Here is a 27,044-nt window from a genome sequence, read left to right as displayed (position 1 = left end):
AGGCAGGATTCGCACATTGCGTGCTGGTCATAGCTCATGATATATCCTGAGCCACATGAGGGACAATCTCGGACGCAGTTGTTGCTCATGATGATTAATGGTTCTGTGCTTCAGTAACTGCCGCGGTTTGCTGAAGAAAAGAGGGAGCCGATTGCCAGGCCTCCTTTCTATTTATACCGGAAGGAGGCCCGAGGGTGGGGCCCACCTTGCGGGTGGGCGTGGACTACAAGTGTTTCAGTGCTGCGCGGGGGCGCAGGGGGATCACCCAATAGCGATAGCCTTAGAGGGCGAAGCCATATACGAAATAGAACTAGAGTGAATAGCCCCGTTTCAGCGTCCTGTCCATCAACTTTGTTAGCACACAGCTGAGTTTCCATTCCCCATAACATTGTGTTAATGGAAAGCCCTCAGCTGTGGGGCCGCAGCTATGAAGCTGTGAGACTCTCTGGTGACCCGTTCCGCCGCAAAACTCCCCGTGAAGGGAAGATTTGCCCATGGAGGGTCGACACAGAAAGGGCCGATTATATACTGAGGTCCCTGAACGCACCGCCGTGCGCTCTTGTGTGAGCGCGCGTTCCACCATAATGATGTTTTTAGTTCCACTACGGTAAACAGCATTTAATCGGAGTCTTTATAGGCGTAGTGTGTTCTCTGACAGCAATACGCCGGCCATAATGTCCCTGCACCCGCATAGCGCTCTCCTTTAGATAGCACTCCCTGCGGTTCATCCCTCTCATCTGCGCATGCCCACTAGCCACCTCCTTTACAGGAGCTACAGCTGGGGCAGCGAATGGGGAATTTGCACGGTTAACATTGTGTGTAAGTGTAGCATTTGTGGAAACAAAAGACACTCAGATTTGGATACAGATCAACGTTATTCTTATTAGAAAACGTAGTGATCTGTGCATTATACAAGGAGGAGGCGGGATTCGCCCTCTCGTCCCGGGCGGAGAGATGTTCTCCCCCCGCCAGGCCAGTCAGATCCGTGAAGACGGGCAGCCCGTCCCCATGAGTGCCGGCATGCCGGTTCCACGGGGTGGGCTGAAGAGGTGGAGGGCGCCGCGGGCACGAGATCTCCGTGCCGGCACCTCTCCCTTTGTCTCACCGTCGCGCCGCGCTCCCTCGTCTGCAGAAAAGCCTGTGTCGGAGCGTGCGCTGCGGTGACTCTTCTCTCGACTGAGGTCTTTGAATACACCGCGGCCCGCCCTCAGGTTATGGCTAGAAAGGATCCGTCTTGTGTAAAACTCTCGCGAGAGTTTGGCTGAATGTCACGTCGATTACAACGAGAGTTACAACGAGAACGTGACGTCATATTTACAGACGGATCCTTTCTAGCCATAACCCCGCCCTCAGGGGAGGGGGGCCGCGCCCGCCGTCACAATGCCGTCTCTTCGAAACGGACATTATGGGCAAAAGTGGAATTGTGGAGAGAGATTACTCTTACTCTGGGATAAATGCACTCGTTCTCACTGAATGCATTTTTTTTTTCACACACACACACACACACACACACACACACACACACACACACACACACACACACACACACACACACACACACACACACACACACACACACACACACACACACACACACACACACACACACACACACACACACACACACACACACACACACACACACACACACATCTAGAACAGGGGTGGCAAACTCATTTCAGTTAAGGGGCCACATACTGCCCACTTTGATCTAAAGTGGGCCGGACCAGTAACATCATAGCATAATAATCCACAGGCCCTACATAATGACAATATTTCTGTTTAAGTGCAAATAAGTAGCTACAAGTACATTCGGAAAATGTCCACATGTAATGAGACGCAAAACGTTATGAACAAACTGAAATGTACTGTATTAAGACAAACAAGTGCAATTTCAAGTGCTACACACATGGTCTTTACAACAGATCACAATTTCCACCTGAACTGACTCACCACAAAATGCAAATAAAAACGTGGGAGCTATTAAGTGAGGAATTTGAGTTACCTCCCTTGCCTTGAAAATATAGAATTTTTATATTGGCAGTGCAGCCACAGTGTCACATCAAATCAAACTATTTTTTGCCTATTGAAGCTGCTGATTGACATTATAATACACAATGTTCAGTGACAGAATAATATAAAATTTTCAAATATTTCTTAAAATCCTGACTAGCAGCCAATTTAATTATTTCATTCAGGCACTTGTGTGTGAGTCTTGAGTGCAGCTTTGTTTTTAGTAATGTTCATTACAGAGAAAACCTGTTCACAAAGGTAGGTGGTCCCAAACATGCTCAAAACCGTTGCTGCCAGGGCTGTCAATTTGGGGTATCCTGGCAAAAGATACCAATAAAATGTGCCCAAGTCCGACGAGGCAAATTTGTCTTTTAAATCCTGATCACATTCTAAGTCGATTATCTCAAGTTGTATGTCGACGGGCAGATCCGCAGCCTTAACTGCAAATGGCGAGCGAAAAACTGCAAACTCTGTCTCAAGCTCACCAAAGACCTGAAACCGCCGCTCAAACTCCCGCAGCAATTCTGTAATTTTGTCTTTGTACCGTCTCATGTCAGCAGTAACTCCGGTCATATGCACATTTCTTAGATGAGGGAAATGAGCAGGGTCACCACTTGACAGCTGTGTCTCCCACAAAGCCAGCTTCAACTTAAATGCGCGTATGCTGTCATAATATTCTGTGACAACTTTTTTGCGACCTTGCATCGTTATGTTCAGATTATTCAAGTGCTCTGAAATATCCACCATAAATGCAAGGTCCTGCAGCCATTCTGGGTTTTTTAATTCATGCACTGGCTTACCCTTTTTCTCCATGAACTGTCCAATTTCCTCGCGTAGATCAGAAAAACGCTTCAGCACGGCACCTCGGCTCAACCACCTTACTTCAGTGTGATATGGTAGGCTACAGGTGATGTCTTTATCACTGAGGAGGCTGTCGAACTGACGGTGATTCAGCCCTCTGGCTCGGATGAAATTAACCGTTTGAACAACCACTTTCATGACGTGATCCATTTGTAACGACTTGCAACACAATGCCTCCTGGTGCAAAATACAGTGGAATGTCCAACAACGATCTCCTCCATTTGCTGCTTGTACTTTCTCCCTGAATTTCGTTGCAACACCTGCTTTTTTCCCAATCATTGATGGCGCACCGTCTGTAACCAGACTGACAGCACGGGTCCAGTCCACTCCAACCCTGTCCAGTGCTTCAACGAGAGCGCTAAAAATGTCATCCGCTTTAGTGGTGTCTGTCATAGGAACCAACTCAAGGAACTCTTCGGTGAACGTCAAAGTCTCATCAACACCACGAATGAATATGGCCAGTTGAGCAACATCTGTAATGTCAGTGCTCTCATCGATTGCAACTGAAAATGCTACGAATGACTTGACTTTTGTTTTTTTCTGGCTATCCAAATCTGCTGAAAGATCGGCAATCCTATCCTTCACTGTATTCCTTGTTAGACTAATGTTGGCAAAAGCTTGTCGCTTCTCAGGGCACACAATTTCTGCAGCCTTCAGCATGCATGTTTTCACAAACTCACCCTCAGAGTATGGCTTTGAGGCTGATGCTATTTCGTTAGCGATGAGATAGCTGGCTTTCACTGCTGCGTCACTTATATCTCGGCTCCGGGTAAAAACGGCCTGTTGTTTCTTTAGACCTGATAGCAGGTCATTTATCTTTTCTTTTCTCCGTTGTCCTTACACTTACACACACACACACACACACACACACACACACACACACACACACACACACACACACACACACACACACACACACACACACACACACACACACACACACACACACACACACACACACACACACACACACACACACACACACACACACACACACACACACACACACACACACACACACACACACACACACACACACACACAACTCTAGAACAGGGGTGGCAAACTCATTTCAGTTAAGGGGCCACATACTGTCGTATTTCTCTCCATGGTGAGTCTCATAATGGCGGCGAATATTATATTCTTTGAGCACAGCAACTTGCTGCGAACACACCAAGCATACAGGTTTTCCATTTACCTCTGTAAAAAAATAGGATGCAGTCCCTTTTTCTTGGAAAACTCGGCACTCCGTGTCCACTTTTCTCTTTTTTGACAGAGACATTTGGGGATGAGGGTGTCAGAGGTTATTGACTGCAATCACTACTCTTACTCATCACTTGTTTTACAGTCTGGCTGCGCTCTCACTGGTACCGGTGCGGTAGTGCGCCCACTAGTGGAAGGATTCAAAATAGCAGTTTTTTTCCCCTCCTCTCACAGCCTACTTAGCAAAGTCTTTCAGCTCCGTGGGCCAAGCTGAAATGCTTCCCGGGCCGGATCCGGCCCGCCGGCCGTATGTTTGCCATCCCTGCTCTAGAACTAGAGTTTACAACCGTAAACCACCGTTCCCCTGCGGAGGTCCCTGAACGCACCACGGCCCTCGTGAGAGGGCCACTCTCACGAGGGCCGCGCGCCCACGTATTAACGCTGTATTTCCCATTCAACGGTGAAATGCATTAATCGGAGCTATTATACCAGGCAAGGTGTGTTTTCTGACAACAGCACGCCGGCAATAGCGTCTCTTGAACCCTCACAGTGCTTTGACAGCACAAGGTTTATTCTACTCACGTGCACACGCCCACCTGCTGGCTCCCTATACTGGGGTTTACAGCGGGGGCGGGGAGTGTAGGACAATGTTTCTTCCGCTGGGGATGGGCAAGAATCAGCCACGCTGTGATTACTCCTTATCCCGGGAGCAAGGAGATCGATCCATAGAGCCCTCCCTAAGACGGTGGCTCCCAGGAGATCAACACGGTCCTCTTTCGAAAAATGCCCTGCGACGTGATATCCCAGGGACATCACAAGGCAGCCGGCGGCCTGTGATGAAGTAGGGTCGGGGCAGGGGCGGATCTAGACAAATATTCATGGGGTGGCAAGAGGGTGGCAGGAGAATTTCAGGGGTGGCATCCCCTGGCAGAAGTATATGCTGATTTAATCGCAGTCATATCAATCAATGTTAACTTGGAAAGCCACAATATTGATATTTTAACTCAATAACATTAGGTGACATTATTGTGGCACATCAGTAAAGCCTTAAATATAAATATATAAGGTGGCACACGTAATTTAATTAATTTTAACTGAATGAGTTGGTTTAACTCTTAGACCAGCAGGGGTACCAAATATGCAGACTGCTGCAATAAGTACATTAATTAACTGTCTCATCGATGTGTGTCTGTATGAATATGATAATATTAACAATCATATTATTCATATCAGCTGTCAATCACTGTTATGATTCACATATTCAGTGTTATTATTAAATAAACTATATTTTTTGGAGAGTTAATGATGAATGTTCCTCAAGATGCTTGCTCACCCTCCTTCAAATTTGAAAGACCAGTAATTACTATCATAATTCAAAAGGATCAAAGGAACAGTTCAGCGCCCCACAACTTCATTGCAAACAGTTACAACCTTGACTTTACATCAGAAAGAACAAACATTAAAGAAGTGACTAACTGCATCAGTTAGGGTTAACAAAAAACGTGTATTCAGCTAAAACATACATCGCTACAGTTATTATCCAGTGGAAAGCCCTTACCTACTGGCCTAGTTAAATCAAAGTGGTTACTTTTGTTTGGCTGGGCAGTGAAGTTTTACACACCGTCTTATTTGACTTTCTCAGTACTTTAAACTGGTTTTTGGGACCCCCACAAAGAAAAAACATATATTTACACATGTAAGGTCATCTTCTTAAATAGTTTATTATTCTCATCGACTCATCCGTGAGCAGAGCATCAAGTTGGCATGTCTATAACAGCTGAATGTGGCGATTACCATCTTGATTAGCAACAAAACGCCACATAAACTTATTAAGATTTAAAGCTATGGTGCGTTTTGATTCAATGCTGAGTACAGTCAAACTTGACAGGCTCTTCTCTGTCATAGTAGACCGCAAACAGTTGCGGCGCCAGAGTCTTTGTGTTGGGTAATCTATGGTAGGGCTAACCCATACAGTGGTGGGGCTCAAGTCAGTATTTGCAATGTAATTACATACACGCTCCCCTTGACAATGAAACGCCACGCGTGAGGTTTAGATTATTTCCCTGTCTCAATCCAAATTGAACTGTATGAAATAAAAAGGCACATTTCTCTTGTAGTAAATAAAAAGGGTGACCTGGAGCCAATCCTGCAATTTCCCCACAGGTGAAAGAGTTGAAAACCCAACCCCTGCAGGGGGGTCTGGGGGGATTCTTCCCCAGGAGATTTTTTGAAATACTAACATCAAATACACATTCTGGTGCTCCCTTGAGAAGAAAAAATAAATAAATATATATTACTACACAACGTATTTAAAAAAATGAATGCCATTTTAGTTTTTTGTTACTTTGTTCTGAAAGCTGAACCTGCTGCTCCTCACAGAGAGGAGAGGGAAGAGGCTGTGTGAATTACTTTACATTGTGGATAAGGGTGGATAGCCCCCATTGTTCTGTGTGTCAAAATGAAAGACAGCCCACACACCTATCAATCATCAAACCTTGGGGTCTTATAGTTGTACCGATGTATATAGAGATGTACTACAGCAAAAGTATTCTCCGTCGGGACTTCCTGCAACAACACCACGCCGTTATCGTGATTCTGATTGGCCAGAAGATATTATCAAAGATGTTCTATTGAGAAGACGATCACTACTTGACAAAAGTGTTCAAAACCGTTTCTAGTCTTCGGTATTTCCAGACAAGTGGCTACTGAAATCAATCTTACTAACTGCTGTCTGTGCATATTACTCCGCGAGTTGGCAGACTTTATTTTGCTTACTTTAATATCATTGTTCATGGTGGGGCTAAGCCATTTATTGGTATGGCTGTAGCCTACCCCAGCCATACCCCGACCGCAAATACCTCATTCCTTCTGTCTACTTGTATCCGAAATGCTTCTCGTTTTGCGCTGTCCTCCCGTTCAAATGAAATCGCCGCCAATCAGATTTCCAAGCTCGCGCCAGGGGGGGGGAGGTGTTACAAGGTTCGCGTCTTGTGCTGCATTCACTTGCACTCGGACATTAAAGATTTTCTCTCATAAATGTCCGATGAGCCACAACTTTTCTTTCAAAACAAAGCTGCCAAATGGGGTGGCAGCTGGGGTGGCAAGGCATTTTTCTGAGGTGGCAGCTGCCACCCCGTGCCACCCCGTAGAACCGCCACTGGGTCGGGGGGGGGGGGATGCTAGTGGTTCGCCGGAGCTGTATTAGATTAACATTAACATGCTTATTGTAGTTGTAAATGCACTGTCTTGATGGAGCATATGTGTGGGCTGGACCTGTATTATAGGAAAGGAGTGAGCAGAGGGTAGAGTTGTTGATTCTTGTTCTGTTTTCTGTGACTATCTGCCTCACCCTCTCAGAATTTCAGTTGAATGCGCTACTAAAGAGAGGCGCTACCATGGAAACCAAACAATGGTGTAGCTGTATTAAAGTCCAAGTGGAAACAGTCCTGAGTAAATCAGATTTATTCAGAAATCGGGAGAAATGCGGGAGAAATATGACCCCGGGAGGAAACCGGGAGAGGGCAATGAAATCGGGAGTCTCCCGCGAAAATCGGGAGGGTTGGCAAGTATGGCCCACACACACGCCGCCATGATCATCATCCAGGGAGAGTACAGCCCTGGGCGGTGGACTTCCATGGACGCCAGACTCGGAAGGGATGGCGAACGTGAAATGGCACCGCCTCGGCCATATCCTGGTTCCCCAAACACTCAAAGCAGAGGTGGTGGGGATCGGGGATCGGCGCCCGCTATCTTTCTTTCTCTTTCTTTCTTCCTTTCTTTCTTCCTTTCTCTCAAAAAATACGACTCGGACTCAGTGCTAGGCTATCACCTCCGCTCGCTGAAGAGTAAAGGATGGTGGTCAGGAGGCGAGGCCTCATTTTATACGGAAGTGGGATGCGCATGCATTCAGGTAGGCCCGCCCCGGGGCCGGCTACGTCTATAGAAATCTCAGTAGGTGAATGCTTGCATGATAAGGTAGTACCCATAGAGTCCAGTAGAGGGCGGAGCCTGTGAGAGATATAACAGGCGCGTTACTTTAGTTTTAATCTGTGTTTGGTGGCGTGATCATTATTCATTATTATTTAGAGTCATTGCGTGTATCCTTCACTTCCCGGTCTTCTTTAAAGAAGAGCGCCAATGAAAACGTTGTCATGTTGCCGTTGTTCAGCATGGAAACATTCACTAGCTAACAATGAAATTATTGTTCTATTCATATAAAGGGAGGTCAGTTACTCTTTAAAACAGTTGGTAGTTATGGGTAATTTTTACTTAAGTACATTTCAAAGCCCATACTTCTTTACCTTGAGTAAAGAAGTATGCTTTACTAGTGTATTTTTAAACACGAGTATCTGTACTTCTACTTGAGTAAAGTATGTGTGTACTTTTGCCATCTCTGCATTTGAGTTCAAAATCTCATTAAATAAATAGCCATTGCACACACGTCTTTACCTAACATAGAGAGATATGGGCACCACAGTGTTGAGGATGATGACGTAAGACCAGAATGTGAGGAAGGCGGAGAAGCCAGCATTGTTGCCATCTTGTCTGGGCAGGAAGACTGTGAACTGTGAGCCTTCGTTCAGCTCCCAGAAGTAGTTTCCTATCGCCAGGATGGTGCACATGAAAGCCAGGAAACCAAAAATCTGCATGGAAATACATCACAAAAATGGAACCTGCTTTAACTCGCAAACTCATTTTGAGAAACAAAATTGAAGTTCAGTAAGTGTTGATTTCTGATGCATCGACAATGTTGGAGATATGTAAATAATGGTTTTGCAAGTTTATATTACAGCTGATGCACAGATACAGAAAAGCCAGATACATTTTTTATGTAGGAAGTTACACTCTTGCAGTCCAAACTATTTCGCACACTTAAACAAGATGTCAATTTCCTAACTTGGCATGATCTTGAAGAGTTTTGCAATAAATCTAAAACTAGACTTAACTTTGTGTACCTTGTAAGGCGACCTTGAGAGCCTAGAAAGGCGTGTTTATAAATAAAATGTATTATTATTATTATTATTATTAAAAGTAGTAGCTGCTTGGTGAAATCATTCTTGAAAAAACGATTTTACCCTTTATATAAACTATTGTTAATCTTAATTGAAGCACGCTTTTCTGTACTTATACCGGCTTCTTTGTAGGCCCTACTGCCTTGCAAACCCCATGACCGAAAGTTTATACTTTGATTTGTCGGGGGAACTGTCCCTTTAAATGATGTTTATCATAAGTTCAGAGTAAAAGGACAAATTATTAAAAGACTCACACAAAGGACTAGGACATTCATCAGTCGGTCTATGCTGGTCCTCTTGAACGTGCTTTTCCCACAGTTCTGCATCAGCTTTGTCTCTGGACCTGCAAAAGAGGAACAGAAACAAATAATAAATGATCTCATAACTTCCTCAATTTTAAACCCCTTTTAGTGTAAAATAAGAATTGAATCAGACATTGCACTTAAGATTAGTTTTTCATATTCCCTTTCTTGTCCTTTTTCTTGTCTGTAGGGACTTGGCTTGGGAACTGTAGGGCCCCCGGTTCAAGACCAGGTCGGACCAAGTACAAATGTTGACTGGAAGCTGCCAGCTTGCCTGAAACCCCTCCACTAATGGATGTCTATAGTTCCTGTCTATGTATGTGTGTATTGTATAGAGATTGTGAAAATCCTACAAATACCTAGATGTTCATCTGAACAATAAACTGGACTGGACTGATAATTCTGCTGCTCTGTACAAGAAGGGACAGAGCAGACTCTTTCTGCTGAGGAGACTGAGGTCTTTCGGGGTGCAGGGGGCACTCCTTCAGACCTTTTATGACTCTGTTGGGGCATCAGCCATTTTTCTATGGTGTGGCCTGCTGGGGCAGCAGCATCTCGGCTGATGATAGGAAGAGACTGAACAGACTGGTAAGGAAGGCCAGCTCGGTCCTGGGGAGTCCTCTGGACACTGTGGAGGTGGTGGGAGACAGGAGAATGGCAGCCAAGCTGTCCTACCTGCTGGACAATGTGTCCCACCCCCTCCAGGACACCCTATCCTCACTGTGAAGCACCTTCAGCGACAGGCTGCTGCACCTCCACTTTCTCAAGGAGAGATACCGCAGGTCCTTCCTTCCTGCAGCGGTCAGACTATACAACCAGCAGACAGCCCCTAGTAGACCCTCCTACACACACCACAACACAGAATATAACACCTCTTGTTGTTAAATACGAACTATGTGCAATATGTGCAAAATATATATATATATGCCGTTAAAAACTGCATTATACCTGGCTGCTAAATCCTTAGAACTTTTACAGGATGTGTATTTTTGTAAAATGTGTAACTTTTTTACTATAATTTCTTTTTTTTATCTTTAGTACTTGTTTATGCATGCTTAGGTAAAATTAAGCTGTCTTTGGCTCTTTTCTGCTGTAATTCTTCTCATATGTGATGTATTGTAAATGCAAAAGAATGAAAATTGAATAAAAGAGAACTGACCATGTACATGCTACAGGAAAGAGAAAACCCTCAGAAGCATACAGTAATAGGGCCTCTTAAATAAAGTACTGTTTGTGATAATCTTAATTTATGAAGACATGTCTGTGAGTCCTTCCCCACCTCCAAACAGCACCAGTCCAAAGCACCACCCGGTGTTCCTCAGGGTGGTGCCTCGCAGCAGGATCTTCTCGTTGTCCAGCGAGTATTTCTGACCTGCATAGGTTAGTGTTCCCGTGAAGCGGTCCAGGCGGTTGTTGGGGGGCTCACAGCGTACTTCCCCTATTAAAAAAATGTATGCATATGATTAATGTGTGACTATCGATTATAATAGGGATTAAGACGTTGAGGTGGGACTTTTGAACCCAGTTTAGTCGCCTAATACTTATTGTTAGGATTTTGACTTAGTCTATTGTTGCTCTCAATGCACACAGAAATAGACAAGATTTTAATATTAGAAAACCATAAATAAACACATATAACAATACGTATGGAACTAATGGACATAATAGGTGAAGAAAATGCAAACATAAATATAAGATACAAATGTAACTGTGAACACCATAAAATGTCTAAAAGGCTAAAGTTTTCATATTACATATTTACATATTGTTTACTGGGGTATCATTTGTCTTTGTGTGTTCGCTCTTTTTGCTGCTGTGCTTCAATGTGCAAAATGCTGAGCCAAGTATGAACAATGTGGCATAAAAACAGCGTATCCAGGTTTTTGTATTGGTAAAGAAGATAGCAACTTGTTGGTTGTCCTTTAGAAGTCTTACCATCAAAGTCTGCTAGTTTTTCAATATCCTCTCCCAGATCTCCTGTCACGGTCAGGGCCTGTCTCACCTTCAGGTTAGTCTCTCTGCGGAAGAGGAGAGGATGGTGATAAATAAAAGACAAAGGAAGAGGGAGAAACGACAGACACAACTAAAGAAGGAAGAGAAAGTGCTTTCACGCCATAATGTTCCCCTTTATTAGCACGCAGCGGACTGAACAAGGTCCTGAAATTAGCACCATTATGTACTGATTCAAGGAACTACATCGAATTGAAAGATACAAAAGATTCCCACCCCTACCCTCATGTATTCTTTATATGTTCAACAAGCTCACATCATGATGTAACACAAAAAATGTACTTACCCATCCAGTTCTGCCGTCTCGATGTACACCAGGTTGAGTGGTTCGCTGCTGGAGAGCAACATGAGGTCGGCCTGAAATACAGAAGGAATTATAAGAGATTTAAAAAATAATAATAAACAAAACTATCATATGCATAATATAAGGAACATAATTGTAGGTAAAATCTGTTTTTTCGAAGGAGAAATAGCTTATAAATATTCCAATAATGTACTGACTGTGACAAACTGGTTGTTTTCCAGCTTGATGATGTCTCCCACTTGGACGTCCAGCCATTTCTCGCTCCGCAGTCTGAAAACAGGAAACAGGCTGCTAAGTGGATGTTTGGACTCTGCACTGCAGTTCAGAGAAAATGAATTATTTTCTCTTTCCTTCAGGACTGTCAAAAAATAAACCGTCCATAAATAAGCATTGAACACAGAGGTCATCCTAATATTAGTTTCCTTTCCTTCACTGCATGTTCCTGCCAGTTTCCTGAATTACTGTCAGAGTATCTGTCTGCCAGTAATAGCTACAGTTCTTAGAAGTTGGCTGGAATACAAGTATTTGATGTTCAAGGATTTTCCCTTTCATGCATACATTTTACAAAGCAAAATATAAATTCACTTCTAATAAACTTGACAATACTCAGTGTATTTAAAATGTGCCTCCATTAAGTTTCAGAAGAGTTTTTCTCAAACTATTTGGCTTTTATGTAGTTGAAATCATTCAAATTTCTGCTTTTTTGTGATACTATATACTGCCTTTGCTCGGGCACATCTTTTCACCCTCTGTCTGAAACCAGAGCCCAGTCTGCGCTGTTGGTTAGCTGGCCGGCTCTGTTGTGATTGGTCAACCGCTTAGAGACGTGCCCCTTAGCCTCTCACTAACAATGTGTTGTAGAGCTAGCCAATAGAAGCTCAAGTGTTACACAGTGATGTCCCTATGTTACAGCAACACACTCTCACTCCATGAACGTCCAGGAGCAACGCTTGGTCAGGGTCCCGAGGCGTGCAGTTGTGACGCTCCTAGGCTCCTTCAGCTTCATAAAGGGACGCAAATAGCTTTCAACTGATTGCAATGTATTCCCATCTGCGGCGGGATTTGATGCTCATGGAAGCACGGCATTCGTTTGTGTCGGCTGCCCTTAAAGGCAATGTGAGCATCCATTCCCATTGGATAACGGAGAATTGTACACCCGGAAGTTAGTATTCCCCTTACTGTCGATTGATTTTACAGTGATATCTGCTCTACTCATCGACTAAAAAACACCAGTCCTTGTCCTTGTTAATTACACAACATTGATTGGTTTAAATTGTGTGCAATGCTTTTGTATTTTTCCCCTTCGATTCGGAGAAACAAATATATTTTTGGAGTAAAGGATGGCAGAACACACTACACTACCCAGAATCCCCAGCTATCGTTTAGGACTACACCATGTGCTGTGTTTGACAAGCCCCGTGATTAGTTCTCAAGCTCTGTGATTGGTTGACCTCCAACTGCATTCCATTCATTCCAATGGCTGGCGTCAATGCTGGGTCCTCCGCGGACTGCGAAATGAGACGGTTATGGCTAGAAAGGATCCGTCTAATGTAAATATGACGTCTCGTTCTAACTCTCGTTTTAATCGGAGCGGCTCGGCTGTAATCGGAAAGGGTCGGGGTGGGCGGGACGCGGGAAGATCGCGGGAAGATCGAAAAGAGACGTCGTTCTAACTCGTTGTAATCAGAGCAGTGGTAACCACTCAAAGTCCTCAAGAGATAGGAAACGACAGCAGTGTGGGACCTTATTGCGCGAAATTATTGAGCACACATACCACCTACAGGATGAGACGTTCATGTGTACAGTGATATCAAGACTAAATGATCTTTTGGAGGACGTAAAGCAACACACCCCACATGACAGTAGTCTTCCCTTCAACTTCACGCCCTCAAACACAAAAGGCAGAAGAGGACCATAACACCTCTCAGTACCAGCCATCGTAGACACCCTTTTTCAGGCCGGGTGGGTCATAAAGCTGAGGCCATGAGATCCAACTACAGAGTGGACAGCTTGAACAAGATTTTAAAAGCTAAGTCCCCAGAGTCTAATGCGGGAGGAGCAGGGTTATGGCTAGAAAGGATCCGTCTAGTGTAAATATGACGTCACGTTCTCGTTGTAACTCTCGTTGTAATCGGAGCGGCTCGGAAACACATCTACAGCAGTAACATGATGCAACATACACATTAATGCAGCAGCAATATTAACAGAGAAACATCAGACATAATAGTAAAACACTGCAAGGGAACATTTTATTGCACCAGGAGCTATCTTGGGACTTTTACTGCGACAACGTTGACTTGCCTGTGAATGAAAAATAAACCATAGTGTTGGTGATCTACAGTGTTGTCATTCTTCTTTGAACACCAGCAAGACCGCTAACACCCTATTTCAACAACCACACTCCCTGTAATTGACATAATTAATAGATAGTTTCGCTTCTCATCATCAGTTGCTGTGGCCCACTGATGTTAACGAACTGAAAGGCTGCCGGCCAAACGTAAACATTCAGCCATGTGACATTCAGCTAAACTCTCGCGAGAGTTTTACAAAAGACGGATCCTTTCTAGCCATAACCGAGGAGCAGGCAGGGGTACGAAGAGGAGGATAGATGCTTTAGGTAAGAACAAAGTATATTTACTTTTGCCATCTCCTCTATATTCACAAAACACAGCCAATCATCCATTCCAATCCTATGTGACATGGCACAGTTCATTTCACTCCAATAGGAATTGGTATAAAAGAGACCATTAGTCTTCTCATTGTGCTTATTGCTGTGGATAGGTGTTAACTATTGTTGTATTGTATCATATCAAAAGTTGTTTTCATCCAAGGCACCACCGCCAGGTGAATGTTGGAAGCTTGGAGATGAATGGAGCTGTAAAGAGGTGGTAAGTAAAACAACGTTTTTAATCCATTGCATGTGATTGATGTAGTTATAAAAGTATATCATAAGCTGTCATTACAGTCTAAATATCTAACAGCAAAAGGAGGAGAGTCTGAGGAGGAGAGGAGATGAGGAGAACAGAGGAGAGGAGACAGCAAAAGGAGGAGAGTATGAGGAGAGGAGAACAGGAGAGGAGAGGATACAGCAAAAGGAGGATAGTCTGAGGAGAAGATGAGGAGAGGAGAACAGAGGAAACAGGGAAAGCAGAGTAAAGAGCAGAGTTGAAAGAGAAGTTGAAAGCAGAGCAAACAGTAGCAGGAGAAGTAGAGCAAATGTAAAAGTAACTTTGAAAAGTATCAGCAAGAAGATCAGAGTTGCATAATGTTATTTTGTTTTATTCGTTAGTGTTATATTAATGTTGTATGTTCATTTTCGTACATAGGATAATAAAGATGATCTTAACCTTGAACTCGATTCATGACCTCATTTCATTATTAAAACCTTAATATCAAATTACATACTGGATTCAAATTAGGATCTCCAAATGTGTTGATGTAATGTTTGTGATAAACTGAAGGATAAAGTGTTCCTTTATGTGTTGAGAAAATTCCCCTCCCTCCTAAGCCAAGTAAGGTGTTTAAAAAGCCTCTTGGAACAGCTTGAAAATGCATCATCACAAAGCTGAAAACAGCTGTTTCACTTTACTTTTGAAAGATACGACAGAGACAAAGCTACACATATATGATGATATTATAGAATATGATGCATTGCTGCAGATTAAACTACCCAACGGGATATAAAAGAGGTAAACACATCTACAGCAGTAACATGCAACATACATTTTATTGCACCAGGAGCTATCTTGGGACTTTTACTGCAACAACGTTGACTTGCCTGTGAATACAAAATAAACCATAGTGTTGCTGATCTACAGTGTTGTCATTCTTCTTTCAACAGCAAGACCGCTAACAAGTATTTACATACTTAATATAGTTTAGTTTCTCTCCATCCCAAACGTAAACATTCAGCCTCGTGACTGCGCTTCCGAGCCGCTCCGATTACAACCGAGCCGCTCCGATTACAACGAGAGTTAGAACGAGAACGTGACGTCATATTTACATTAGACGGATCCTTTCTAGCCATAACCAAATGAGACGGTCTACGGAGCATGTCCTTGTACGTCACCGGCAGTTACCCCTACATTTTGCCGCCCCCGTCACCTAGCAACCAGCTGCAGTCACAAGTGCCGGTAAAAATTTCTGACACTAGGCAAAATATTTTCAAACTGTTTTCAAACTGTTTTCAAAACTGTTTTCAAAACTGTTCAATATGGAGTCAGATCTAGCTGTACTTATTTTGGTGTTATATAATATGTTTGAATTATTTTCCCGAGGTCGCAACAGGCCCCCGTGAAGAGGGCTTCATTCTCCCCGCGCATCTGGATAAATTGCGCAGTCTGCTCCTTGCTCCCTATCAAAACAAAATTGTTGCAGTAAGATTTGTATAACAAAAGCAGTTAAATAAATAAATTAGCTTTATAATGAATCCCAACAATATGAAAACCAAACAGGGTTTAGAAATATTTTCACTTCATATTATTTTACATGTAATATAAAGAAGACGTCTCCAATTGCCCATATATTTAAATACACAAATTAAATAGGTTTACTTTTCTTTCATGTCGTTTACTATTTGGGTGAGTACATTTAAAAACGAATCCAGCTGAAACCGTTGTAGCCGTTGATGGGACGTTACAAGCCATATATATTTTTTAAAACTCATTCGTCACCGTCACCCGTTCCATCCTGGGATATGGTAGACCGCGGAGTGTACATCAGATGTATCCTCTAAATCTGGGGAAAGAAGGCTGCATTTGTGGGCCACATTCGGAGGAGTCTTGTCTTTTTTTTTTGTTGGGACAGCCTTCGTTTGGCGGTAGTGACATATGCGGTCTCCGAATGCATCCTCAGGAGGATGCGGCCCCTGAATTGGGACACAGCATATTCACCTGATCTTCATATTTCTCCCTGCAGAAAGAAAAAAACATGGCCGAACTTCATTTTATTCTCGGTGGAAAATTCCTATTTTAAAGTTAGTTTGGCCATTAAAATGCGTTTTGATGTCATTTGATGCGAGAAATATGAGTTGTTATTTCAGATTATGTGTGCAGTGGATGTACATGATCTTTAGTTTGCTAGTTATTACGAAGATTAATTCAGGAAATTGTGTCCATACAACGTTTTCATTGTTACCAAGGTGGTTGCTAGGGACGCTGCTATCGATATTATTTCTGTTATGTTGTGTAACTGTTTAATGGTGTTATCTTTATTGCTACCCCCTTCCCCGTCAATGTATAGTGTTGGTCCACAGCGCAAACGTATTAGTTTAACAAAATCCGCATCTAAAATTGTGACATAGATACGTTATTTTCCCCTGTGCAATTCCAGTCTCACATCACATCGTCATTAACAAATACCGGAAACAGACCGAAAACATTTTTTACAAATAAAATAATACTTTATTCCGAGTGTGCTTGCTTTTCTCTTTGAAAGTCATCACATAACGGCATTGTAATACACGGTTCGGCTGCATTAAATATTAAATATCTGCCGTATTTCTCTATTTATAGAGCCCTGATGAGAAGACTTCTAGACGAACATGAGGAACTGCCGCCAACACTGAAAACGTGACGTGGATCATAAATATATCAGCAATTAAACAACATCTTACATTTCTTTTCACACAATACGTCTCCTTGCAGTATCAACACTAATTCGGCAGACTTTTATATTTGATCCAATTGGTAGATAGGCTGTATTTACACCATAAAGGTGCACAGCTGATATAAAGGTACACCTAGTGGTTAAAGCATGTTATTGAATTTCATTATTTTTATTATTAGATATTTATAGGATCCCTATAAAGTATATTCATTACTCGTTATTCTCTACTAATAGTTAATTAAAGACTTTATAATGACTATTTTGCACATCCCTTTCAAGATTTCAAGATTTTCTACAGTTTATTGACATATCATACATACGGTGTAGTTATGCAATGAATGAAAAACTTGGGTTGCAGGTTCCTCAATAGTGGATTACAAGACATCTATCAATATTACCTCCAGCAATGTTAACTATGTTGAAGCACTTATTTTAACTGATATTATACATATGTATTATACTCTGTTACGACCCTGGTCGTTATGTGTATTGTGTGTAGAGATTTCCTTCGAGTCTTTTAGAGTCCTTCAGAATTATTAGGTAGGTTTAGTAGTAGGCATGGTTAACAAAACTGTGAGTTTGTGTCTTAAGGGTGGGGGTGTCAGGGCTGCTGCTGCTTTCTGCTCGTTAACCTGTCTGGGATTAATTTCAGCTGTGTATGTTATATGTATATGAGATGTGCCGTTGCCCGGACGCCATTGGATGCCAGTTTCCTGTCCCTCCTCCGGTAGGCGTGACCAAAGATCTGGATTGGAGCAGGTCGGCCCGACTCACCAATCCCTGCCCACACCTTCCGGGGACTCTTAAAAGAGTGTGTGCATCTCAGTTAAGGCCCAGATACACCGGCCCGAAATAGGCAGTAAATGGGAGTCGGGCCAAACATGAGCGTGGGCACGCCCTATTCGGAGTGGTGTGCGCCGCACCGTCGGGTCTTTTCTGCCGACCTGACGCCTTTTCTTGCCGGTTCAACGTCGTGGAACACCACCGGAAGTCGGACAAAGGGATAACACTGATTGGCTGTTCAGCTAGCGAATCAGTGCATGAGAAGCGTTAACGAAAGTGAGGGAGGTAAACAAATGATTTAAAATGGAAGATGGAACACACACGGACAGCTATTTCACCTCATCGGTTTATAGAGCTCCTGTTAGTTCATGTTTTCAATGGACAAGAGTGAAAATGGAAAGAAAAACGCTATTTGTTGTTTGTTTATATCACGGAGTCTGTTCTTCTCTGTCTTCCGGTTGTTGCCTCTTTTGAATGATGAATACACACTACCGCCGCCTGCTGGTAAGGAAAGTTATTGCCACTAACGCATGCGCAGTTCATACGCGCTCGGCTCGGATTTGCGGTGTGTTCCAGTGTGCGGAGTCGGCAAATACGCAGGAGAGTCCGGCAACGCAACTGTCGGTGTCGGCGTCGGCGACTTCTCAGGTGACTGGCCGGTGTATCTGGGCCTTTAGACAGGAGAGGTCTGAATATGTGTCAGACGGCTCTCGGTGCTCTCCTTACGTTCTGTGTCAGTTCTGTGTAGCTCTGTGCTAGTTCTGCTACAGTGGTTAGTTAGGGTGTGTGCTTAAGTGTGTTTTGTGTGTATTCTGTGATTTGTGAGAGCGTCGAACTTGTGCGAGACGCCTCACTATTTTAGCCTTAAGTGCCCATAGTGTGCTATGACTGTGATGTGATAATCTGTGGCCTTCGTTTTGTGTAGCGTTAGTGTGAACAGACAACTGGTTTTAAGAGTCTGTATTTTTGGTTACATCATCTTTATTTTGAGTTTATTATTAAGATCAACCTCTTACCAAGAACACCTGGTTTCGTGTTGCTTCCCTTTTACCCTAAGCGAGCTGGGGACGTAACAACTCTTATAAGATGTATGTAGATATTTCATCTCCGGCCTTGTCAGGTATTGAACAATCAATAAATAAAGAACACAGAATTATTAAATATAAAACACAGAATTTGTGTGATTATACTAAATGATTTACAAATAAACACCACTGCATATTTACAACTGTTACACATGCTCATGTAACGCAAATGTTTCCAACTTGGGATCAATAAAGTATATCTTATCTTAAGATGATCGATGGCCACTGCCATATTTGCAAAGTTTGCCTCTGAACCTTGACAAGTGCATGTTTCAGGCTTATCAATTAACAACAGGAGGGGTCACAGACATAAGACCAGCTGTTAAATAAAGCTCTTCTGACCTTAGCTGGCATGTGGGTATATATTAATGCTGCCCATTATGGGCACAAGCAATTTTCACCCATTTATTAATTATATGTTTTAAATTTGAGTGTTTCCTATCCCCTAAACCTCCAGAGATGTACACAGTTTAATACTGGCAACTTCTTATTACGGGAAATATGAAAACGTCTTTTAAAACTACAACTCCCAGTAGAGACTTGCCATAGATAGAGAACACGTTGCGAAACACAAGAACCAGCATGTGTAGTTCTGGGGACGGGTTGGGGGAGGGGGGGACGGGGTGGACCCATTCAAATACAGTTTTGGATAGTCTGCCGTGGTTCCCTCCCATTTCAAGTGCTGTTCGACGCTCGGCGTAACCCTCGGAGCACACTTTCCAATCACAGAGCTTGAGGACTATCACGGGGTTTGTAAAGCGAAGCGGAGAGAATACTTACTTCCGGGTGTAATATTCTCCAAAGCAAATGAGCTGCTCCGACCCTCGGTCCTGACGGACTCCAACTTGTGTTTATTAATCAAACAAATAAATAAACACAAAGATAATTAATTGTTATTGTTGAGTAAATGGAGAATTGCACGGGGGAAAATAATGTATCTATGCCACAATTTTAGATGCGGATTTTGTTAAACTAATACGTTTGCGCTGTGGACCAACACTATACATTGACGGAGAAGGGGGTAGCAATACAGATAACACCATTAAACAGTTACACAACATAACAGAAATAATATCGATAGCAGCGTCCCTAGCAACCACCTTGGTAACAATGAAAACGTTGTATGGACACAATGAAGTAATCTTCGTAATAACTAGCAAACTAAAGATCATGTACATCCACTGCACACATAATCTGAAATAACAACTCATATTTCTCGCATCAAATATAATCAAGACGCATTTTAATGGCCAAACTAACTTTAAAATAGGCATTTTCCACCGAGAATAAAATGAAGTTCGGCCATATTTTTTTTTTCTGCAAGGACAAATTTGAAGATCACGTGACATAGACGCCAGCCATTGGAATGAATGGAATGCAGTTGGAGGTCAACCAATCACAGAGCTTGAGACCTAATCACGGGGCTTGTCAAACACAGCACATGGTGTAGTCCTAAACGATAGCTGGGGATTCTGGGTAGTGTAGTGTGTTCTGCCATCCTTTACTCCGAAAAAATATTTGTTTCTCCGAATAGAAGGGGAAAAATACAAAAGCAATGCACACAATGTTGTGTAATTAACAAGGATAAGGACTGGTGTTTTTAGTCGATGAGTAGTGCAAATATCACTGTAAAATCAATCGACAGTAAGGAGAATACTTACTTCCGGGTGTACAATTCTCCGTTATCCAATGGGAATGGACGCTCACATTGCCTTTAAGGGCAGCCGACACAAACGAATGCCGTGCTTCCATGAGCGTCAAATCCCGCCGCAGATGGGAATACATTGCAATCAGTTGAAAGCTATTTGCGTCCCTTTATGAAGCTGAAGGAGCCTAGGAGCGTCACAACTGCAAGCCTCGGGACCCTGACCAAGCGTCGCTCCTGGACGTTTATGGAGTGAGAGTGTGTTGGTTACAGAAGTAAATAAAGGATACTGAGAAACAGACTGCATGTAATTAAAGATAATTCATCAATTTGTAATTCATGACTATAATCATTGACATGGCAAAAACAAAACATAACATACTTAAATAATAACATTGAAAGAGGTGGTATAGCTTTTCTTTATGATATTTCTGGTTTTGCATCAGTCATTAGACCATTAAGGGAGATGAACTTGCACCTGTAATAAATCAATAAATAAACTGTGTTCTGTTAGGAAACTTGGACCCTGATGTCTAAAAAGGATATTTCAAGCCCATATTCCACTTTCATTGATTTTGAATTATTCTGTTTATTGACAAGCAGACTTCAAAAGAAATTTCTTTAAATTAATCTGGTGTTACCACCCATCTGTGTATTCTTCGCAAACTTTGTGACTAAAACTCGTATATATTTTAGCCAACAGGAAGAAGCCGCAGGGTGGTGGGGGGAGTGCTTGTTTTAGATCTGGTTTGACCTGAGGGTTGCTATTAAAATGTAAAGGTGAAGGGAACCCAACAAGATTCCCTGAGGAACGCCTACATGTACTTAACAGGTTAAAAGGCACTGATCGTGGCTTTAAAATGAATAAAAACACAGGATATGGTTGCCTAAAACTTTCCGTATATGGCCACAGGTGTACTGCGCAGGTGTAATGACTCATACAGTATGCACATGAACAAACTTGATTGTACTTAAACAAACTTACTTTCTGTCAATAAGGACTTTAACTTTTCTGTTGTTGACTTGATTATCGCTCCTGTGGCGATTCTGGAAAAAAGACACACAAAAACAAAAATAAATACTGAGTCAAAGAGGATCACAAGAAACTCAAGTTTTTACCAACAATTGCTGAATAGATCTGATGAAAATTCCATTAAACCAGTGAGCATTGTGTAGTCATTTCTAATGTAGATACTAACCTACAAAAATGTGGGAGAAGATAAAGTGATAGAGTAACATTCTCAAAATGGGAACCTCCCACGAGAGATATTCCGCTAAATTACACCTTTTGACCTTATTACAAACATTGACTCCCCTTCATTGATGAGTCTCCAACATGATGACACCTCCTATGTCTCATTTGTCTCTGTCTTTAGTGTCCAATCACTATTTACGTATGTGAGTGAGACACACAGGTTGGTACTGAGACGTCAGCGCAGTCAGGAAGTTTCTCTTTAGTAATCACTAGCAAAGCTTTCAAATGTGTCTGTACTTTTTCTTGAAATGGAGAAGTTAACTGCTTCATTTACAATCCTAAATTATTAAAATTGCACAGGTAAAAAACTATTCAGAGTGAAAATCAAGGAATGACAAATGTTCCCTATCTGTATAAAATAAATTAATTAATTGTCCTTCCTTAGTGAAACCCATATGGAGTTTTTGCAGTTCAAGGAATTTCTGTTTTTAACTTGATATTATTTATGAAATCCTATAAAAAACCTTTTACTCGCACATATGCACGCACCACTACGCACAAGAAATATAACTTGCAACCTGTTGTTGACTGTAAATCATTAAATCATCACCCACATTTAGGATTTACTGAAATTAACGATTATTAATTATTATACTGTTAACTTGTTACAAATCCAAAATGTAATTGACTTCATATTGTATAAATAATATTAACCGACAAATGTGTCATTGTTTTTTAAGAAATACAAGAACTATTTCTCTAGCCAACTCCTACATTACGAAACTTAATTGGTAGTTTTGACTGAAATCAGTAGTATAAAAATGGCTTTCCCAACACTGGTGACAGTTATTCAGCGTTTGTTTTGCAGGGTAATCGACCTTGCCACATGGTCAGTTGGCTGTTTCTGTTTGACTTCACAAGAGGAACAGTAGGGTTTGGCGATGAGAACTGTTCAGTAGTGACATCGCTGCCAAACAAAAAGTAATTTTTTTTCTCCCGGAGCTAATGTTTAACCCATGACGAACCCATTATTTCCTCTTGAGGTTTGGCATTAAGTGATTGGGTGCCACACACAACACACACACACACACACACACACACACACACACACACACACACACACACACACACACACACACACACACACACACACACACACACACACACACACACACACACACACACACACACACACACACACACACACACACACATACTGTACAAACACTTTTGTGCTTGGATGTCCTTGAAACAAAAAGTAATTTTCCCGTCATTGTTTTTTCGAGGTACTTTTCATTCTGTTTCGGTTCCCGTTAAGCGATTAGAGAAAAGAAAACAGGTTTTCAATCATTAACCAAAAAAACACACAACCAACTGACTTCCTGATGAACTTGCAGTAGAGCTTTGATATGGGGAGGGGACGTTTTTACTGATAAACACTTTGTTTTGCGCTCACATCAGTTAAGAGGAGTGTGAAGGGTTTTGTACATAAGACTGCTGACGTTAGTGGAACGTTTTTTTCCCCCCACAGTCAGAGAGTAAATAGTGATTATCAGCTACAGTATGCTTAAATTGTAGTTGTGATAATGCTAAGGCTGCAGAAAAGACACAATACTGTCTTTATATTTGATATATTTTATGTTGTTGTTAGGTGTGAACAGCCAGTTTGTGGCTGGTTAAATGATTTGTTTTAGGATCGTTTCCCTTCCTACTTTAGGTATCTTTTTATAGTGACGCTAATAGATGATCTTCATTGTTAAAAGAAACCAGAGTTAACTAGTAGAGCCAAGCTTGACAACTTGACTCTACTTTAACTTTTGCCATTAAAGGAGGTCAATCTTTGTTCAAGAAACAAACTGAGAACAGAAGAGGTATGGGTTTCTCTTTGTGATTCCGGAGTTTGTTTGTTTACTGTCCCTTTACCTCTTCGTTGTAGAATTTGTGAAAGGTGCATTAGACATGTTTGCTTACAATATCGTCAGTGGCATCCTTGGCAGCGGTGACTGTCAGCACGAGGACCAGAGGCACGACTGTGGTGAACCAGGACAGAGAGGAGATCTGAGGAATCACCTGAAGAACACACAGAAAACTGTTTTCAGTTCACTTCAGGGTACATTTATTTTTGCATATATTAAATTAAAAAAATGACAGGGAAACCTAAAATGAGTTTGCGTCGCAGAAAAATGTAAAGACAATAAAGGCAGGCAATTAAAAATGTAATGTAATCGCACATACAACAAGTGTGAAAGACTACATTGGTTTTAAAGTAATGGGGAAAGATTATGGTAGAGTGAGGTGACATAAAGACAGCTGTTTGTGGGTGTTAGGGAGGGAACAGTGTGTGCATTATTTTAATTCAAGCTTAAACACCACGAAGGACATACGAACTCTGTGAAAATGTTTCTCAAACTGCGTCATTGCCAAAAGGCCCAGAATTGAAATTAGATTTGAGGAAGATGAGTCATGACAGAACATTGATTAACAATGTTGCACTGCAAAAACATTTGAATGGCTAAAAGAAAAATTGCATAATTTGCCCCAAAACTTTTATCGATATATCTTCTTTAACCATGTTTAAATGTATTTTATTTGGTCTATGAGACAATTTTATACTGCAAATCATATTATGCAGCAGTTGTGATACAAAGTAAAAAGTGTGCATGAAACTAAATATAAAAAGAAAATGATCAGTAAGTTGCAAAAGTTCCTAGGGCCCAAAATGTCAACAGTAAATCTACCAGTTTACTATTTATAGGACAAGGGTAAGGTGCAAATCAAAATATAAGAGTGAACATTTTGCATACAAGGTGTTCATCAGGTCTTCCAAGTAGGTTCCATTCTGGTTTGCATGACTTTGTTCGACACTCAAAACATCTTCACCTATTCTTAAAGACATTCTGTATAAAATTAACACATGTGACAGGTGAGAGGATAAGTGTTGTTTTGGGTGGATACAAGATCATTTTGAAGTGGTTTCCTTTATTTGTAATATATTTACAGTTGAGAATAAATAGTACCTTGTTAGCCATTTTCAAAAAGTATCAAATCCTGATAGATTCTGATGCATAAAAAGGCACCATGGACCATTGACACAAATATACAAAACCTTTTCATTTGAAACTGCCATTGGGCTCCAGTTCCTCCTTGTCTGTCTGCAGAGCAGCCCGAGCAACATGACTATTTTGCAAACGATGACACAATTTCCTGTACTGGATATTACACTTCCTTAATCTCATTGCACTTGATTAATCTCTACATCCTGTTTGGTTAACACACAGCTACACTGTGAGAAATAATATTTGCTCGCTGTGGATTGTGGTGTTTCATGAATGCCTATCTGCAAAGCAGTCAGTCAGTTTGATTAGTTAAAATCCGTTTTCAGCATAATATTATTTCTCTATCTTGAAAATATGTCAAACATTTAGATGGTCTTCAACTAATCTGAGAGGAACAATTCTAATTTTCATTTTATTTTGAGAGATTTAATATGTTTATAGCTAGTTGGATGGAAGCGTTGCATTTATGTTTCCTGCACATATATGTTTGTGTGTCTGTTTCACCCACCTGGAGCACCAGAAGAAACAGAAAGTAGGCATTAGCGATCCTCTGGAACTGCTCAAACAGGTTAAGAGGTAGAAAGGTGAAGGGGTTGTACTTGGAGGTCTTGATGGCATTTGTCTAGAAGAGGTGTACAAAAAAAGGAGGATAGATAAGATTTAGTTCTTTGCATTCAATACACTTTAGGCCCTTTTTATGTTTCAGTGATAACATACTAGTCTCATGTGTGTAGGTGGTCAACACGCTGAATATGTCCAATAATCATCAAACCTTGAAATAAAGAATCTCAATCACGAGGTTGGTCAGAACATTTTGGAGCCATTCTGCATAATAACACTTTTCGATGTTCCTTTAACATTTTCCTCATACTTCTGTATTAAAACAGATTAACATTTTTTTTCTCAAGTCAGGACTTTTACTTGTTATATACTTTTGATCTCTATAATGGGTCCAAAAACTGATAAAAGATTATTTTGGAATAAGAAATCTAGAACATTCCTTGCATTTCAGTATTAACAAACCAACTAACCTTAGCCTACTGTGCACAAAGCTAACTTTAGCAAGATCAAGCAAGCTAACAGCAATCCAACATTAGCTAATGGGGAATAAGGCTAACATTAGCAGGGATGGGCAACAACACAAACTGTAAATGCTACATTATGAGCTTGTTAATTTTAAGCAGCAACTACCTCTTGATCACCACTTGATGGAAGTGTGAAAAAGAGTTGAGGCTATCAGGATACCATACCATAAGCAGAGCTAGGCTACCAGCAATCTAACGTTAGCTAACTGGGCTAAGAGTTAGCGCAGTTAAGACAATAAATAAAATGGAAATTGATTTAATTAAAGACAGCCCCAGCACATTGGGTCCCCCAAATGTTACCTCCATTTCTAGCTTGACGCGGTAGGAAGCAGGTCTATTCTGTTCAAGAATTTAAACAATTTTTCATATTGAATATGGCCTATGGTAGCCTATGAAGGAACGAGGTAGATCTAGGACATAATTGTTCAATGATAGATTTATTATTTACTAACAAAGCTGACAGAATAGTTAAAACTTACAACTTCCTGACTGGTCTTTCAGACCATAATCTTATTCTTTTTACCAGGAAACTCACAAAGGTTGATGGCCACACCTAAAACCCCTGCCTTCGGTTCTCGCTTCATCCCCAAAAACCTGCAACAACGTTTTATGGATGCAGTGAAAACTATTGATTGGGGGGACACTGTCTTCCTTCTCAAGAAGAGGGTGCCTTAGGGACAGGAAGGAACATCATCTTCCCTGGCTGAATCTACAATGCGGGAATTTAATGAAATCTAGAGACCAACTATTAAAGCAGAGCTTGAAATCCGGACTATCCACTGACAGACAGAAATTCACTCATGCTCGTTTCGTAACAAGGTAACACAAACAATAAGACAGGCCAAAGCGAACTTCTTCATCAATATAATTGAAGGTGCGAAAG

The 27,044-nt window shown here is 41.6% G+C and overlaps 1 protein-coding gene across 1 annotated transcript in view; it reads right to left on the bottom strand.

Moving 5' to 3' along the window:
* The window catches only part of LOC307045312 (phospholipid-transporting ATPase ID-like), a 70,480-nt gene that overhangs the window by 25,958 nt on the left and 17,478 nt on the right, over positions 1 to 27,044 (bottom strand). Inside the window, exons 4-12 of the mRNA XM_079690884.1 lie at positions 25,585 to 25,698; positions 23,992 to 24,090; positions 21,811 to 21,872; positions 11,903 to 11,975; positions 11,688 to 11,758; positions 11,327 to 11,409; positions 10,671 to 10,829; positions 9,344 to 9,432; positions 8,527 to 8,720 (exon numbers count right to left, since the gene is read on the bottom strand). Coding sequence (XP_079547010.1) covers positions 8,527 to 8,720; positions 9,344 to 9,432; positions 10,671 to 10,829; positions 11,327 to 11,409; positions 11,688 to 11,758; positions 11,903 to 11,975; positions 21,811 to 21,872; positions 23,992 to 24,090; positions 25,585 to 25,698 — 944 coding nt within the window. The remainder of the gene's footprint in view (positions 1 to 8,526; positions 8,721 to 9,343; positions 9,433 to 10,670; positions 10,830 to 11,326; positions 11,410 to 11,687; positions 11,759 to 11,902; positions 11,976 to 21,810; positions 21,873 to 23,991; positions 24,091 to 25,584; positions 25,699 to 27,044) is intronic.

This window comes from Notothenia rossii (assembly GCF_949606895.1).
Source record: "Notothenia rossii genome assembly, chromosome: 6".
Classification (NCBI taxonomy): domain Eukaryota; kingdom Metazoa; phylum Chordata; class Actinopteri; order Perciformes; family Nototheniidae; genus Notothenia; species Notothenia rossii.
The sequence above is the reverse complement of the archived record's forward strand: the minus strand, read 5'-3'. Positions and strand labels throughout refer to the sequence as shown.